At 40.8% G+C, this 19,313-nt stretch overlaps 1 protein-coding gene and 1 long non-coding RNA gene across 4 annotated transcripts; both read left to right on the forward strand.

The window, feature by feature from the left end:
- Positions 1-8,140: 8,140 nt before the first annotated feature.
- On the forward strand, positions 8,141-12,467 carry LOC121943650. Of its 3 annotated transcripts, XR_006105859.1 has the most exons (5): positions 8,141-8,443; positions 8,714-8,798; positions 9,084-9,185; positions 9,451-9,640; positions 11,349-12,467. It is a non-coding gene; the product is annotated as an uncharacterized LOC121943650 (long non-coding RNA). The 3 variants fall into 3 exon arrangements; XR_006105860.1 differs by lacking the exon at positions 8,714-8,798; XR_006105861.1 differs by lacking the exon at positions 8,714-8,798 and having other exon boundaries at positions 8,141-8,438.
- A 1,266-nt stretch (positions 12,468-13,733) lies between these two features.
- LOC121943538 (GTPase IMAP family member 9-like) lies at positions 13,734-17,466 on the forward strand. The gene is made up of 2 exons (XM_042487078.1): positions 13,734-13,824; positions 14,569-17,466. The coding sequence occupies exons 1-2, from the start codon at positions 13,746-13,748 to the stop codon at positions 15,537-15,539; spliced, it is 1,050 nt and encodes a 349-aa protein (XP_042343012.1). The 5' UTR covers positions 13,734-13,745; the 3' UTR covers positions 15,540-17,466.
- Positions 17,467-19,313: the final 1,847 nt, after the last annotated feature.

Here is a 19,313-nt window from a genome sequence, read left to right on the forward strand (position 1 = left end):
CAAAGAGGAGGGAGAAAGAGGGAGGAGGACAAGAGGAAGACCATCACAGAGGAAGAACCAACAACAAAGGGGAGGAAGGAGGAGATGAAGGCCATCACATGGAATGGAACAACAACAAATGAGAAAAAGAAAAATAGACCATCACAGAGGAAGCAATGACAAAGAGGACAGAGAGGTAAGTGACTACCACAAAGGAGGGAATGACATCAAAGAGGAGGAGGAGAAAGATTAAAGTAATAGAATGAATCACAACACAGAGAGGAGGGGAAGTAGAAGATGATGACCACTACAGAGGATTTGATGACAACAAAGGAGGGAGGAGGAGGAGAAGACCGTCACAAAGGAAAGAATGATGATAAAGGAGAGGAAGGAGGAGAATGAGAACAAGAAGACTACCACCGATGAAGGAATGTAAAAAAAAGAGGAGGAGTAGGAGACCAAGGCATCATTGAAGGTGAATGTCAACAAAAAGGAAGGAGGAGAGGAAGACCACCATGGAGGAATAGACAATAACAAAGAGGAGAGAGGAGGAGGAGGAGGAAAACAAATACCACCACAGAGGAAGGAATGAAAAAGAGGACGAAGGATGAAAAAGGTGAAGAAGACCCTCAGAAAGGAAGCAACAACAACAAAAAGAAGGATAGAGGAGGTGGTGGAGGAGAGGAAAAGATCACCACGGACATGGAGCGTAAACAGAGGAGGGAGAATGAGGAGAAGATGCCCACTACAAAAGAAATGATCAATAACAGAGAAAGGCAGGACAACAAAAGGGAGGAAACGAGGGAGATGAGGATGAGAAGAAGACAAACACCTAGAAAGGATTGACAAGAGGAGGAAAAGAAGATCACAATAGAGGAAGGAACGACAACAAAGGGGAAAGGGGGTAGAGAAGACCACCACAGAGGCAAGAATGAGAACAACTAAGAGGTAGAAGGAGAATAAAATGAAGACTACCACACCAGAAGGAATGACAGCAGACGGGAGGAAGGAGGAGGAGAACAAGATCACCACATAGGAATGACGACAAAGGGGGGGAAGAAGGAGAACGAGGAGAAGACCACCACAGTAGAGGGTAATGACAAAAAAAAACGCAGAGGAGGGAGGATGATGGGAAGCAGAACATCTCAGTTGGAAGGAATGAAATAAAAGAGGAGGGAAGAGACACAGACTATAACAGAGAAAACATAAAGCCACAAAAACGAGGGACGAGGAGGAGGAGATGAAGACCACCATGGAGGAATGGAGGACAACAAAGAGGAGGGAGGAGGAATTGGAGCAGAAGGAGGCAAAAAAGACCACAACGGAGTAAGAAACGGCAACAAAAACTAGGGAGAAGGAGAGCAAGGACCATCACAGAAAAAATTAACAACAGCCAAAAGGAGGATGAATTGAGGATAAGAAGACCACATCAGAGGACATATTAACACCATAGAGGAGAGAGAAAGAGGGAGGAGAGGAAGATTACCCTGATGTCAAAGAGGAGGAGAAGACTACAACAAAAGAATTAACAAGAAAGAGGAGAGCGAAAGAGCAGAAGGAGATGATGAAGACCATCAAAAGAAAAGTCAATAAGGAGGAAGATGGGGGAGGAGTAGAAGACCACCACATATGAAGGGACTACAACAAAGACAAGGGAGGAGAGGAAGAGAGGAAGGTGACCACCCACAGAGGAATGAATGATAACAAAGAAGATGGAGGAGGAAGAGAAGACCACCACATTGGAAGGAATGAGAAAGGAGAGGGAGGAGGAGGAGGAGAAAATGAAGACCACCATAGAGGAAGGAACGACAAAGAGGAGGAGGAGAAGACTATCACAAAGGAAGGAATGATATCAAAGAGGATGAGGAGACCACGAGGAAAGAAGAAACAACAACAAACAGATGGGAGGAAGAGCAGAAGGAGATGGTGAAGACCACAAAATAGGAAGAAACAAAGAGACGATAAGGCAGAAGATTGGGGAGGAGTAGAAGACCACCACAGAGGAAGGACGACATCAAAGACAAGGGAGGAGGAGAGGAAGATGACCCCCACATAGGAATGAATGATAACAAAAAGGATGGACGAGAAGACAACCAACACATCGGAAGGAACATCAAAAGAGAAGAGAGGAGGAGTAGGAGGCAGATGAGATAAAGATCACTACAGAGGAAGGAATGACAACAAACAAGATGAAGGAGGAGGAGGAGGAGAAGACTGCAAGAGAGGAATTGACAGCAACAAGGGGGAGGGAGGAGGATTGGAAGGAAGGGAAGATAAAAACCACATGCAGGAAGGAAGCATGATAAAGAGAGAGATGGAAGGAGAAGGAGGGAGGAGGAGACAGTCATCTCAGGAGAAATCAACAACAACCAGAGGAGGATGAAGGAGGATTAGAAGACCACATCAGAGGACATATTGACACCATAGAGGAGAGAGAAAGAGGGAGGAGAATGAGAGGAAGACCATCACAGAGGAAGAACCAACAACAGAGGGAGGAAGGAGGAGATGAAGGCTACACACATAGGATAGATGAACAAGGAGGAGGGAAGATGACGAAAAGAAGACCAGATAGGATAGATTATAAAATAGGGAGCAGAAGGGGGAGATGAAGACCACAGTGGAGGAATGGACAACAATAAAGAGGAGTTAAGAGTCGGATCAGGAGAAGAGTAGGAAGACCAAAATGGATTAAGGAGCAATAAAAAAAGAGGAGGGAAGAGGGGACCAAAAAGACCACCACATAGGATGGAACGACAGCAAAGGGGAAGAGGAGGAAAAGATCACCAAAGAGGAAGAAAGTACAAGAAAGGAGATGGAGGAGAAAAAGACATTCATTGAGGGAATGGAATGCAACAAAGAGGAGAGAGAGGAGTTGACGCAGGAGGAAAAGAATAAAACCAAAATGAAGGAATGAACATCAACAAAGAGGAGGTAGGAGAAGGTGAAAAACATCACCACAGAGGAAGGGACTACAATTAAGTGGAAAGAGGAGGAGGAGGAGGTGGTGAAGAAAACCTTCAGAGAGAAAGCGACAACAACAAAGAGGAGGATAGAGGAGGTGTTGGAGGTGAAGAATTGATCACCACAGAGGAGGAGATGTACAACAAAGATGAGGAGGGAGGAGGAACTGGCAGCAACCACAAAAGAAATGAATGAGTAGGATGAAGGAGGAGAATAAGAAGAAAACGGGACAGAAGGACAACAGGAGGAAGGAGGGGAGGATGAGGACAAGAAGGAGATGAGCATATTGGAAGGAATGAGAAAAAGAGAGGAAGAGGGGAAATGGAGGAAAAGAAGATGACCACAGAGAAAGGAATGACAATAAAGTGGAAGGAGGAGCTGAAGACAACCCCCAAAAGAAAGAAACAACATCAAAGAAGAGGATACATAGGTGTAGGAGGTGGAGAAAAGACCATCACAGAGGAAGGAAGGGCAACAAAGGGGAGGACAGTTAAGAAGGATGAGAAGAAAACCACCACAGTGGACGGAAGACAACAAATAGGAGGAAGGGGATGACCACCAGAGAGGAAAAAACAACAAAAAGTAGAGGGGAGGATGAGAGGAAAAGAAGATGACAGTCACAAAGGAAAGAAAAACAAAAAAGGGCAGGAAGGAGGAGGAGGACTAGAGGACTAGAAGGTGACTAGAGGAAGAAATGACAAAAAAGAGGAGGAGACAAAGACCATCGTAGATAAAGGAAATACAACAAAAAGGAGGGAGGAGAGACATCCATAGAGGAATGGACTAAAACAAAGAGGAGAGAAGAGGAACAGAAGACCAAAATAGAGGAATGAACAATAGCGGAATAGAACAAAAGGTGAGAAGGTGGCAAAAAAAAACACCACAGAGCAAGGGAAGACAGCAAAGGGGGGAGGGAGGAGGAGGAAGAGGAGAAGACCACCACAGAGGAATGAAAAATAACAAAGCTGAAGCCAGAGTGGGACAAGAAGAAGACCTCCACAGTGGGTGGAATGACTATAAAGAGGAGGGAGGTGGAGGTGGAGATAAAGACCACCATGAGGGATTGGAAAACAACAAATTGGAGGAAGAAAGGAGTTAGAGGGAGGGAGGATGGAGGAATAGACCAAAAAGACCACCACAGAGGAAGGAATGGCAATAAAGAAGGGGGAAGAGGAGGTGCGGGGCAATTAATGAAGATACAACAAAGAGAAGGGAGGAGGAATTGGAGAGAAGCAGAGGGAGACAAAAAAGACCACAACGGAGTAAGAAACGGCAACAAAGACTAGGGAGAAGGAGAGCAAGGACCATCACAGAAGAAATTAACAGCAACCAAGAGGAGGCTGAATTGAGGATAAGAAGAAGACCACATCAGAGGACATATTAACACCATAGAGGAGAGAGAGAAAGAGGGAGGAGAGGAAGATTACCCTGATGTCAAAGAGGAGGAGAAGACCACAACAAAAGAATTAACAAGAAAGAGGAGAGCGAAAGAGCAGAAGGAGATGATGAAGACCACCAAAAGAAAAGTCAACAAGGAGGAAGATGGGGGAGGAGTAGAAGACCACCACATATGAAGGGACTACAACATAGACAAGGGAGGAGAGGAAGAGAGGAAGGTGACCACCCACAGAGGAATGAATGATAACAAAGAAGATGGAGGAGGAAGAGAAAGACCACCACATTGGAAGGAATGAGAAAGGAGAGGAGGAGGAGGAGGAGGAGGAGGAGAGGAAAAATGAAGACCACCATAGAGGAAGGAACGACAAAGAGGAGAGGAGGAGAAGACTATCACAAAGGAAGGAATGATATCAAAGAGGATGAGGAGACCACGAGGAAAGAAGAAACAACAACAAACAGATGGGAGGAAGAGCAGAAGGAGATGGTGAAGACCACAAAATAGGAAGAAAAAAAAGAGACGATAAGGCAGAAGATTGGGGAGGAGTAGAAGACCAGAGAAAGGACGACATCAAAGACAAGGGAGGAGGAGAGAAAGATGACCCCCACATAGGAATGAATGATAACAAAAAGGATGGACGAGAAGACAACCAACACATCGGAAGGAACATCAAAAGAGAAGAGAGGAGGAGTAGGAGGCAGATGAGATAAAGATCACTACAGAGGAAGGAATGACAACAAAACAAGATGAAGGAGGAGAAGGAGAAGACTGCAAGAAAGGAATTGACAGCAACAAGGGGGAAGGAGGAGGATTGGAAGGAAGGGAAAGATAAAAACCACATGCAGGAAGGAAGCATGATAAAAAAGGAGATGGAAGGAGAAGGAGGGAGGAGGATACAGTCATCTCAGGAGAAATCAACAACAACCAGAGGAGGGGAAAGGAGGATTAGAAGACCACATCAGAGGACATATTAACACCATAGAGGAGAGAGAAAGAGGGAGGAGAATGAGAGGAAGACCATCACAGAGGAAGAACCAACAACAGAGGGAGGAAGGAGGAGATGAAGGCTACACACATAGGATAGATGAACAAGGAGGAGGGAAGATGAGGAAAGGAAAAAAGACCAGATAGGATAGATTATAAAAATAGGGAGCAGAAGGGGGAGATGAAGACCACAGCGGAGGAATGGACAACAATAAAGAGGAGTTAAGAGTTGGATCAGGAGAAGAGTAGGAAGACCAAAATGGATTAAGGAGCAATAAAAAAAGAGGAGGGAAGAGGGGACCAAAAAAGACCACCACATAGGATGGAACGACAGCAAAGGGGAAGAGGAGGAAAAGATCACCAAAGAGGAAGAAAGTACAAGAAAGGAGATGGAGGAGGAAAAAAAGACATTCATTGAGGAATGGAATGCAACAAAGAGGAGAGAAGAGAGGAGTTGACGCAGGAGGAAAAGAATAAAACCAAAATGAAGGAATGAACATCAACAAAGAGGAGGTAGGAGAAGGAGAAAAACATCACCACAGAGGAAGGAACTACAATTAAGTGGAAAGAGGAGGAGGAGGAGGTGGTGAAGAAAACCTTCCGAGAGAAAGTGACAACAACAAAGAGGAGGATAGAGGAGGTGTTGGAGGTGAAGAAATTGATCACCACAGAGGAGGAGATGTACAACAAAGATGAGGAGGGAGGAGGAACTGGCAGCAACCACAAAAGAATGAATGAGTAGGATGAAGGAGGAGAATAAGAAGAAAACAACAGGACAGAAGGACAACAGGAGGAAGGAGGGGGAGGATGAGGACAAGAAGGAGATGAGCATATTGGAAGGAATGAGAAAAAGAGAGGAAGAGGGAAATGGAGGAAAAGAAGATGACCACAGAGAAAGGAATGACAATAAAGTGGAAGGAGGAGCTGAAGACAACCCCCAAAAGAAAGAAACAACATCAAAGAAGAGGATACATAGGTGTAGGAGGTGGAGAAAAGATCATCACAGAGGAAGGAAGGGCAACAAAGGGGAGGACAGTTAAGAAGGATGAGAAGAAAACCACCACAGTGGACGGAAGACAACAAATAGGAGGAAGGGGATGACCACCAGAGAGGAAAAAACAACAAAAAAAGTAGAGGGGAGGATGAGAGGAAAAGAAGATGACAGTCACAAAGGAAAGAAAAACAAAAAAGGGCAGGAAGGAGGAGGAGGACTAGAGGACTAAATGACAAAAAAAAGAGGAGGAGACAAAGACCAACAAAAAGGAGGGAGAAGAGGGAGACATCCATAGAGGAATGGACTAAAAACAAAGAGGGGAGAAGAGGAACAGAAGACCAAAATAGAGGAATGAACAATAGCGGAAATAGAACAAAAGGTGAGAAGGTGGCAAAAAAACACCACAGAGCAAGGGAAGACAGCAAAGGGGGGAGGGAGGAGGAGGAGGAAGAGGAGAAGACCACCACAGAGGAATGAAAAATAACAAAGCTGAAGCCAGAGTGGGACAAGAAGAAGACCTCCACAGTGGGTGGAATGACTATAAAGAGGAGGGAGGTGGAGGTGGAGATAAAGACCACCATGAGGGATTGGAAAACAACAAATTGGAGGAAGAAAGGAGTTAGAGGGAGGGAGGATGGAGGAATAGACCAAAAAGACCACCACAGAGGAAGGAATGGCAATAAAGAAGGGGGAAGAGGAGGTGCAGGGCAATTAATGAAGATACAACAAAGAGAAGGGAGGAGGAATTGGAGCAGAGGGAGACAAAAAATGACCACAACGGAGTAAGAAACGGCAACAAAGACTAGGGAGAAGGAGAGCAAAAACACCACTACAGAAAAAAAGGAACAACAGTAAAGAAGGACGGAGGAGAGGGAGGAAAGGATTTCCACAAAAAATGGACAAAAACAAAAGGGAGGAAGGAGATCACTAAAGAGAAAGCAACTACAACGAATGGGACGGAGGAGGACGACTAGAGCTTCATATAGGAGGGAAAGACAAAGAGGGGGGGAAGGACAGAAAGACCACCACAGAGGAAAGAACAACAAGGAGGAGGGGAGGAGCAGGAGGTGAAGATGAAGGCCACAACAAACAAGATAAAGGAGTAGGAGAAGACTGCAAGAGTGGAATCGACAACAAGGAGAAGGGTAGAGAAGGTAGAGCAGGAGGAGAAGAAATAAAACAAAATGGAGGGATGAACAACAACAAAGAGGAGGGGGGAGGATTAGAATTAGGGGAAAATGAAAACCACCATGCAGGAAGGAAGCATGATAAAGAGAAGATGGAAAGTGAAGGAGGGAGGAGGAGGACCATCACAAACAAAATGAACGACAACAAGATAAGGAGGAGTATAAAACCACATCAGAGGAAAGATTGAAACCAAAGAGGATGAGTGGAAGACCATCACCGAGAAAGAACCAACAACAAAGAGGAGGGAAGAATAGCAGGAGGAGGAGAAGATGACCGACCTCCGCAGAGGAATGGACGACAACAAATGGGAAAGGGGAGGAGAAAAAAAAAGTCCACCACAGTGGACGGAATGACAAAAAAGAGGATAAAGGAGGAGCAGAAGGACAATACCACCATAAAGGGAAAACACCACAAGATAGGAAGGAGACCATCACAGCAGAAGAGATTTTTAAAAAAAGAGGAGACGAAGAGAAAGGAAAGACAACAAAAAGAAGGGAGGAGAGGAAGACCATCATGATGGAATGGGGGGGTTAAAAAAGATTTTGATTCTTTCTCTCTCTCTCATTTTTCTTTAAGTATTGTCTGCTAAGTAACTGACAGACAAAACATTTTTTCCCCTCCGAGAACCGCCACCTTAACGTGGTGGAGGGGTTTGCGTGTCCCTGTGATCCTGGGAGCTGTGTTGTCCGGGGCTAATAGCCCCTGGTAGGGTCTCCCAAGGCAAAGTGGTCCCAGGGGAGGGGCCAGACCAAGAGCGGTTCAGAAAAGACCATGACTGAATGCTATCTTGGGGACACGAGTACCTCGCCTGGTATGGTCAGTCTGCAGGTGCCGGTGAGCGTCTGGTGGCTGGGCCTCTGCCCAAGAGCTCAGCCTGAAAAGACGACATGGAGCCGCCACCCTGAGGGCCCACCACCTGCAGGGACAGGAGTTAAGGTCAGGTGTGTTTTGTGCTTTGTTTGAAACTTGTCAATTTACTAAGCAGTACATCTTAATGCTATAGACAAAGTGTTTTCTTGCAAATGCCATTAGAAGCCCTAGGAGGAGCAACAGGAACAAGAGATTTTCCTCAGATTATCTGTCTCATGTACTGCTGGAAAGATGTAGTGATAAATTCAGCATATATGACAAAAAGTTACTAAACCTGAAATACAAGTATATCTCAAAGTTCATTAATCAATTATCTTTCAAATGTCTTTTGCTATCCAAAGTGGCATCCTGGTTCCTGTCACCTGTGCTGTCCGGTATCATGTCAGGAATTCTTGTCTATTTTGTTTGCAAATTCATTCTGAAAAGGTAAATCTGACCCTAACACAAAAGAGTACATGTTTGATATATCAGTGTAATTTCAAGTCATCAGTGGTGACAGCAATGTTAAGTTTCTTTTCTAAAGTTAAGTACAAAATATATAAGTACTCTATTACCAGTCGAAGTCCAGCATTCAAAATTACCTTTACCAACCTAAGGGTTGAGCTCCTCCAAAAGGTTCACAAGATAAATCCATGGGGTCATTAGTCCTTATCTCAGACAGACTTCTCTCTGATGTTCCTGACTCGTGTGCATGGTGTTGGGTTTTGACAGTGTGCCGTGATGGGGTATGCTGTGGATTGCTGGGATGTGCCTTTGTCACAGCGTTGGTTGTTTGGTTCGCTGTCTGTCCATACCTCAAGAAGAAAATCAAGCGTGAGTAAATCCTACACTTTTGGACTTCCACTCACAAATGCATTTCAAATGAAAACAAATTTTAGGCCTGTTGCTCTTTATTAAAATATAATTATTTTGTCTGGATTTGTATAATCCTTGCATAGACAAGAAAAATAATGAAAAAATAGTGTTTTAAAAATAATTTTCTAAAGTGGAAAGAATGTTTTAGAGTAAATAAGCTTGTATAAGCCTTGCCTAAAATATGACACACTTGATCTCAGTTAAACACTTTAATGTACTTCAGGAGAAACAGCCCCGGCTCCCTGTGAACCTCCACCAATGGAGAAGTCCAGCAAACCTGCTCCAGTAGAGCCGCCTTCAACCCCAGACTCCTCCAGCAGACAGTCAGAGGGTGGCTTTCAAACTTGGAGGTTCAGAGAAAGCTGACTTGGACAACAGCAACATGGAAACTTATGATTTGGATATCGTCAGTGGTGAGAAATGAATAGTTTTTTTTGTTTTTTTTATTATGTTATTACTATGTTTCTTTATTGTGCGGTGATAACAGAACAAGTGACGGCAAGTGCAGGGACATAAACAGGAAAAAAAACAGATTTATAAAGTGACACAAAGGCATAAAATAAAAGTACTGATAGAGTAGAACATAAAGAAAACAGAATTAAACAAAGACAGTTAAAAAGGGGATAAAACCAGCGTTCAGTTTAATGGGAATGCAGGACAAGGCAGCAAAACAAGAAATTAAAAGCAGACTTAAAACACAATAAATCCCAAATAAAACTGGTAAAATAGAATATACCCCTCCTCCATGTTTCTGCTCCAACAGAGCCGTTTAGCAATCAAACAGAATCAACCACACAAAAAATACTAGTACATATAAACAAATTCAATGTTACAAAAATTGTAGGTGAGATTAAATAAAAAGTGCAATAGATGATAAAAAAACAACAAAGATATTAAGAATATTTTTAATAGCAATAATAATAATGTTTGTTTTTTTTAATTGAAAACTTGCTGTGCCCCCATCCCAAGTTAAATTTAATAGAATTCTGTCATTTATTTATTTAATTACTCCACCTACCTGCCCAGGGACTATGGATGGAAAATAGCAGTTTTGCTAGAAGCTGGTACAAAAAAAGGTTTAATACTGTTCTCATTTTTTCATCTGATATATCTATCTTTACACTTACACTAAAAACTGGTATAGGCTTGATATTTTTTAACTTACCCTTAAAGTTCAGTTGTAGTTCATTGTGAAACGGATTCTACAAGTTTCATACTACAGTACAAAAACTGAGATCTTTTTCTAACAATAAATGCAGCGACCCCTGCTAATGTAGTACATTAAAATATCCACTAGATGGTAATGTTCCTGCAGCAGCCACCACAGTTAATGATTAGTTTTACCCATAGACTGCACATAAAGGTTGGTTGTATGTGTTTGATATGTCTAAAATCTTACACATTACATTTGGAAAATAGTCTATCATTCTTTTCAGATGAGTAATGTAAAAATAAAGGTATTATCTGCTATTATCCTTATGAGCCCGTATTATATTACCTGCTCTGTGCCCAATATTATAACCACTCATCCTTTTTACCTCCTTTTACCTGTTGAAATACCTTTGAAGAGCCAATACAACACATAAAAAATTGCCAAAAAGTGATCTATCTTGTCACTAAAAGGCTGTTTCTGCCTCAAAATGACTTGATTTCCTTTAAAGTGGCTGTATTTGACAGATTATAGCTCAGCGTCCCTTTTTATCAGTGTAAATACCTTTTAAAGGGCCAATGCAACAAATAAAATGCAATTTTCAACTTGACAAGAAGTGACTGCAGCTGCTATCTTGTTATTAAAATGTCCAGTCTATTTCTCCTAAACATAAGAGAGTTCAATATAACATCAACACAAAATTATCTCAATTCAGCCCCTGAAAAATAGCCTTCCGCTTGCCTCACCCTGTTCTTAATTCAAGAATTCAATACTAAATACTCTCCTCTTCTGTTGTTGTAGTGATCTACATTTATCTGAAATAATCAGCTCTTGAGATGACTGATTAGATGAAGATCCAAAAGAAAACTTGATTGGCCTGTAAAATTAGCCTGCGCAATTTAATTTAATTTCATATTTTGAGCAGCACAATTTCTAGCCTTTTTCCTTAAGGGATACCTTTTCTCTTGCAGGAAGGACTACAAACCATCATGGCATCCAGTAAAAGACTACAAGACCCACACTAAGCAAGCAGGGCAGTCAGGACACTGATTACTGCCCAGCTGAAACAAATCAGCTGATTGAATCGGTGCATGCAGACGAGAAGACAATGACTGAGACAACCAGAGAAGAGCAGAGCTTTTTAGTTATGTTACCTAGAAGACCGTAAACTACAATATTGATTTACTTGCATGTTTTTGTTTTCTTCAACTTCTGTCTACAAGAAATAAGTTTAAAATGCTGTTAAAGAAGACTAAATTCACCTGAATTTGAGTTGGAAAGCAACATTTGAATGCACTCATTTCCTGCACCCATACTTCTGAAGTTCCAAGAGAAAAGCTCCCAACCTCTCACGGCATCACAACATTAAAACAAGTGAATGGATAACAAAGATCCAATAATATAATACCATAATAACAACATGGGCCATTCTCCGTAATAGGCATGTTTACTTTCAATACATTAGATTCATGTTGTTGTTTAGTCACAGGCCCATTTCATGGACGGCATTTTGACATGTCACAGTAGGAACAACACAGGTGAAAACAATACAGTCAATGACTGAATTACATTTAGCTGCTTTGATTTCAGGATCTTTTTATTCTGCATGCTTGCTTACCGTCAGTCTCACTGAAACACTTGAGTAAAACAGCCATCATTAGTGTTATCAGTAACACCTGTGCTTTTCCTACTCTGACAAGTCAAACTGCTGTGGGAAAGGCCTGTTGAGATTGCTATGCCACCTGCATTTTACTTGCATGTGCTTGACTGTGTCAGAGGAAGCAGTAGCCAGACAGATTTTGTGTCTGCATACTTTTGCTTTTGTTGAGTTCTGTTTTGCTTTCACTTTACAACACCTTACATTTCATGTCCTCTCACCTTTTTACATCACTGATTTTACTGATTGACACCCTCCAAATTTGCAGTTTTTCAGTTATTTTCTTTGTTACAATAAATATATTTTATTTACTGCCAACCACTATGACCATTACAATATTTGTCATGGCCTGTGAGCCAGTACATGGTGTACATTCTTCTCCGTAACTATTAAAAGCACTACTTATCCTTGTAATTTACCATTTTCATTGTTACCTCTACTAAAATAAATCTGATCTAAAACTTCTTCACTGTGTTTCATCTTTCTTGCACGTGCTGTATGTTCAAGTTTTACTGATTTTGCCTCAGTTCTATTGAAAACATTTTCTGAATGATCTATGTTATCATTCTTTAATTCTCCTTTCGGACTTGGAAAATGTTATGAACCGCGACTGATAGACCATCTGTCACCACAGCAGATAATGATAGTGACGGTAACAATGGCAGATGTTTACAGTGGGGAATGACTGTGGGGATTTCCGCAAACAGAGATGTTAACATCCTTCTTTGAAACAGGAGCTGCTACATTCCTGTAGTAACTTTTACAGAAAATGTGTCTGTGCTGATGGGAAGTTGTTTCCGTATTAAATGTTTAATAGTCAGCAGACCATGTTTAATTTTTGGAGGGTAGAATCTGAATGATTTGAAACAGTGGCAGTCTGCAGTCACACCCAGTGGTTCTGTGAGGCTGTATTTAGGCGCGCTGGAGCTTCGAACTACACTAAATGCCAACGCAGCATTTTTAAATTGTGGTTCTTGTTAACACAAAGATGCAGGAATCCAGGTGACTTATCAACATGACACCACTGACAAACCAACAGAAAACTAAAAGATCAATAAAATCATCATAAAAAGCACTGTTTTGAAACAGTGTGATTTGAAGTGGTTGTGAAGCTGCTTAGTTGTACAGTTGTAGTAAAGAATTATGATGTACCTCATGAAATACAGAGAAAGCTGTTTCCAATAGGAAACAAGACAACAAAAAAGAGTTTAGAGTAATGCTGACTTTTAACTGCTGACTGTAGTAATTTTACACTGTAATGTTTTCCTAAAACACTTGACTCCAGCACAAAATTATTAGACTTAAATATAAGTATTGAATGTATTGCCATGGATATTTTGTTTACACATTCATGGTTCTCAGAGGATGAATCCCAATTAATCCCACCATCACTCTATAGAGGATGAAAACATTTTAATATCTGTTTTTTTTTTAATACTGAGTCCCCAGAAACATTGTCATACCAATCATTCTCTTCTAGGTGGTGCAAAAGCATTTCCTGTACCATGTATTTCCTGGTACGTTGTTTCTTTGCAATGTGATCAAACTGGAGTGCTGACTTTTAAAAAGGTTGATGGCAAGCTGCCAAAAACGGGGAGGAAAAGGTATAAATACACCGACATCCAAAAAAGCACCAGTTCTCAGTGAGTCGGAGAAGACAGAACTGTTTCAGTGATTCAAACATTTGTGTGAACTCCAAATCTGTCGAACCATGGCCTTCAGTGCTCTAAGGCTAAGTCAGAGGGATGGCAGAGGCAGACAAGGACAGACTGAAAGGACTCAGAACACAGGTAATCCTGCCCTTTTTTGCCTCTTTTAGACTAATGTTTATCAGCTGTACTTATATATATTTTAAAATCTGTGAAATACTTTCTTGATATTCTGCATTCTTGCTCACAGCTTAAAAGTCCTTGAGATTCATCACGGGTAATGTAGATGGTAGAAGTGCAATGCTAAATCAGTGGCATACTCTTTTAATGCAAGGACATCTGAGTGGTATCAATCTTTTCATCTAATTGTAAGAAAGAAAGCAAATAAACAGAGTATTTTCCAAAGAGTCAATCTACTGGCTGCCATGGCAAATATATACCAAAAATCTAACTGAAAATTGAATACTGTTTTTGAGTCGTTAAGATTAGAACATAAGATACAGATGACTGATTAGTTATTTTTGGGGGGTTCTTAAATGGCTTTCAATTGATAGGACAGTAATAGAGATGACAGGAAATGGGGATGAGAGAGAATTGAGATGACATAGAGCAAAGGGCTGCTGGTCGTACTCGAGTCCATGGCCACAGTGATGAGGACACCTTTAATGATATTGTCGTATCTTCGTATCAGATTTTTCCCAAGAACAAAATGCACGGTAACTTATGACATTGGCTTCAACTTTTGCTTGTAAACAATAGCATATTATTGACAGTGATATGCAATACATTTTACAGCATTTCTATTGATTAATTTTCTTACAGTAGAAGCACACTAAAGAACCCATGGCACCTAGCCAGCCCCTAATCTCTCACACTGTTTTGTAGATTTTGATCCCGATGAAGAAATTCGAATCATACTGATTGGAAAGACAGGAAATGGGAAGAGTGCATCGGGAAACACCATCCTCAATAGAAAAGCCTTTACATCAGTCCTCTCTGCGGAGTCTATCACATCAGAGTGTGAAAAGGCTAAAGGAACGGTGGATGGACGCAGGGTCGCGGTCATTGACACACCAGGAATTTACGATACAAAATACAAAGAAGCCGACGTAATCAGAAAACTGAAAGAGTGCATCTCTCTCTCCTCGCCTGGCCCTCACGCGTTCCTGGTTGTGGTCAAATTGGGCAGATTCACAGAAGAAGAACAGAAAACTATTGAACTTCTGCAGCAGGTGTTTGGTGACAAAGCTGCAGATTTCTCTATGGTTCTCTTCACTCATGGTGACCAGCTCGGAAGCACAAGAATTGAGGACTTTTTTAGAAAAAGTAAACAACTTAGCCATTTGATTGTAAGATGTCACTTTCGATATCATGTTTTCAATAACACAGATACCAATAACAGTCAGGGGCCTCAGCTGCTTGCTAAGATAGAAAGTATGATCAGTGATAATGGAGGAACATTTTACACAAATGAAATGTTCCAGGAGGCTGAGAGAGCGATCTGCGAACAGCAAGAGAAGATTCTGAGGGATAGTGCTGAGCAAAAACTCAGAGAAGAACAACAACTGATGGCAATGTTTGAGGGAGAACAACTGAAGAAACAATTAAAGTATCTCGATGAAGAGTATATAAGAAAATCAAGAGAAAAGGCAGAAAAGAAAAACAAATTCATTAAAAGTGGTGTGATTGTAGCAGCTGCTGAGGTGGGTGTTGCAATCGGTGCTGCGGCAGCAGCTGCTGGAGGCCCTCTTTGTATTGCCATTGGAGCAACAGCTGGTGGAGCTGTTGGGGCTGTAGTGGGATTATTAGCACCAGCAGCAATAATAGCTCTGAAAAATAAATGTGCTGTACAATAAAAGATACACAGCATTTACATGGCCAGAGTCCTAAAAAAATAGAAAGGCACTGACCAAAGAACCGTCTCACCTACCTCTGTCAACTCTGGGAAACGCTGAGGTCTGATATACAAAAGTGAAGCTTCAGTCAGTCTTTCAGTTAACTTTTTTTACAGTCCATAACATTACATTTTGGTTAACTGTTTTCAGTAACTTTGTTCAGGTAAATACCCTGTACCTGCACAAAATGAGATTTGAGCTGTGGAAGACCTAGGTTTTTCTTTCAGGAGTTGGTTGAGACCAAAACCAAAGCCAAATACAAAGTGAATATTGGACATACATTTGTTAGACAATGCCAAATAAATGTAAATAGGAAACCAATTAATAAACGTCTAACACATTAATTCAGCAATATATTACAGTCTGAATAATGTCATTGGTATCGTAATTTTAGGGCCTAAATACATTGTTTATGGACATTGTGCGATATGAATATGCCCTTGGTCACATAGCATGCACTGTGCGGCTTAATGCAATTTTTACACGGCTGATCTTGTGTGTAAAAATGAGAACAATCTGTTAAAAAATTATTAAAACAAATACCTAGTTGTACCAGAGGCAGTGTGAAGCAGCAGAGCAACCTTGTGTTTTTGCATTTCACATTAAATAAATCAATTTAAATCGATGCATTCTGTACTTAATGATCCAGTTAGTTAATTTTGTTATGTGTGTGTTCCCGTAACAGAAAACCACTTCTGTGCACATTGAAGGTAGAGAAAGAGCAGCTTTTGAAAGTCAGTAATCCATTTGTATGTGTATGCATGTATCTGTCTGGTAAAGCCTTTGGGGGCAAGTGCTAGCTAGTATTTCTTAATTGTCTTTGGCCATGAAGTGGCTGCAATGACAAAGTGTTTCTCTGTATGTCAAAAAGCTGTCTCAGTCAGATGGAAAGTGGATGTGTAAAGAATTGTACAAAATGAGCCGAAACACTGCCGGCAAGCTAATGTCAGACTCCTGTGTAATACACACATAATACACACTAATGTATAAACACGAGTGGGCTGGTATGTGTAAAAAAATCAACTAAAACTCCAGCACTGTCAATTCAACCCATCTCTTCAATTTTTAGGTCAATTACCTCTTCATATTTTCACATTTCTCCTCATTGTGTCTCTTTTGTTAAAAACATCCTCTGCTGACAGCTGGACACATCGACCCTCAGGGATAATGACCATCTCTCCACAAATGGACTATACTGTGCATAAAGGAGCTTCACATTGCTTTGAAGCAGCTTTGCCTCACATGCATATGCCTCCACACTCACACAGGGCACCTAAATGTACAGTCATTTTCTCGCTCTCACTTGTAACACACACAAAGGCCACAACAGCGACTATTTTAAGGGGTTTTCTCATGCGGTAGTAATTGTTCCAAAGGCCACAGAGTACAATAGAGGTCTACAGTTAACAGCTTGGTGTGCTGTGACATTAGAGACACGTAAGTGGCTTGGGGTGAATCTGTCTTTGGAAATTAAATTCAAAAACTCAGACAAGCTCATTTCAAGCACAGACAAGCAATAAAAAAGACTGCATGTGTGCTTGGCTTTACTACAGTGTATGAATGTAAGAATGTCATATCATTCTTTCAAATCCTCTGAAGCTATTTAAACCAACAAGAAAATGCACTTCATACACTGCACAGGGTCCCAGACACTGAACTGATATAGTCACAGTTTGGTTTTGTATATTTTGAGACTTGCAGTACCTTTTCATCAACACGTTTTAATCAGTTACTATTTGTGCATAATGTACTGTATCAAGCATTTAATTATTATTATTTAATGTTTATCTTTTTCTTTACTACTTTGTGACTAAGCATCCTTTACAAAATGTTCTTTATGGCTTATTAAAAGTCAATAAAGTTTTAACCAGTGCTTTGTATACTGTATCAGTTATAAGACATTAAAGAGAACAAATGTAACAACTTGCTAGAGTATGTGAAGTCTCTCTGTCTGGTGTTCATTAATAAAGGGTTGACTTTTCTCATGACTCTGCTACTGTTTCTCTGTGATAAGCTCTCAAGTCTGTAGTTATAAATAAAACATATAATACATTAGAAAATGATTTATTAATCATAATGAAGCCATTAGTTTCAACTTCTAAACCCTTAACAAGCCTGAGACGGATGGAACAATACACAAAGATAATTTTAATGTAAATTTTCAGATGTAGATGAATAATTCAGGCATTACAAAGTTCATCTAAAAGAAAGTGGATATGCACGGGGTAGCAGTCAAAAGAGCTCACATGCAAAAGCTGCACCAGCATCAATAATTCTGCAGGGTTTTCCTAGCATGCTTCGAGCACAAGTTTACCCCTGCCCCCCAACATACACAACCATACAGCAAGAGAGAGAGAAAGTGCTGGGTGAATAAACTCTTCCATGAAGCATGAAAAGCATTCATTGTGTCATTATGTAGCACATCCACAAGCACACTCATCTAGCGAAGCACAGCGGTGCAGTTGCAGAGACCGTCTTCATACTCTTTCTTCTTTCTTCTCCTTTTAATTTTTTTTCTGTCAACAGTTTTACTTTTACACATTCAAGCTGGCAACCATCGATCCAGGGATAATGGAGTTATCGCTGATGGCAGCACAGGTAAGAAAGAGGAAATATATTTATTTATTTATGTTCTTTCCCCAAGACTTCCTAAGAAGGATTATAGCACTATTTACAGTTTTTGGAGGGCAGTGTTACATTATTGCTTTATTGTAAGTTCACCTTTTACGCAAGCTCATCAAAGGAAAGTGGAGTTAATATGTTGCTGAGGTCTTAGCTTTATATATTTATTTGTATGTAATGCTCTGCATTATTTTAACAGTTGTGACAATATCAGATGTTTTTGTTGTCTGCTGTCAAAGTATTTATGACCCACAATCTCATTACTCATTACATTAATCATGAAAGAAGTCATGTCAGATATTACACTTTGCAGTGGTTGAAGTTGAAGAGTAGCCACAATTCAGATGCTCTAGGGTCTATTTTTCACAGCCACAGAATCCAACGACTTGGGAGTTCAACGTAGCTGCACGCATTGAGTCACAGGAATGTGACAAAAGTTTTTGTGTATTCTTAAAGTACATATTAGTATGGGAGATTTACAGTTTTAGACAGTGCACACATACAGAGATGACAGACTGCAAACTTGCTTCTCTGAAACAAGACACGCAACAAGGACTCACACATTATTCGGACAACTGAGTCACTATGAAGCTGCTGTTCTGCAGTCCTGTCATTTTAAGAACTTTTTGACTGAGTGTAGTAAAGCATGAGCCATAAACACACAAAGTGCACCCTGAAAAACATTTTAAAGTTCAACAAATATATCAAGAGACTACCATTTGCCTGACTTTAACCGAACACTCTCGCCCCTTTATTTCCCACAGCGTATATTTAGTATGATTTGTCTGCCAGTGTGAAAATAGTTTAAATTTAAAGAAGTGACAGCAATTAAAGGGGCTTTCAGTTTTTAAAAGCATGCATCGTACACATTTATCAATGTTGAGTGTAAGTGTTTATCTAGAATTCTTGATAACAATTAGGAAAATAATCTAAGAAATTGCAATTTCACCTATTGCATTTGCTGCAACACTCTTATCCTCTCTGTTGCTCTGTCGTAGCAAAACATTCGTGTCCCATTTTCTGCCTGTTTTTCTCTCTCTGTGTGTCTTCTCTGACCTATGATGAGCTTCAACAAGCCTGAGGGCTCAGCTTTATGTTATATCTGAGGTCCCT

Source organism: Plectropomus leopardus, chromosome 5 (assembly GCF_008729295.1).
Source record: "Plectropomus leopardus isolate mb chromosome 5, YSFRI_Pleo_2.0, whole genome shotgun sequence".
Lineage (NCBI taxonomy): Eukaryota > Metazoa > Chordata > Actinopteri > Perciformes > Serranidae > Plectropomus > Plectropomus leopardus.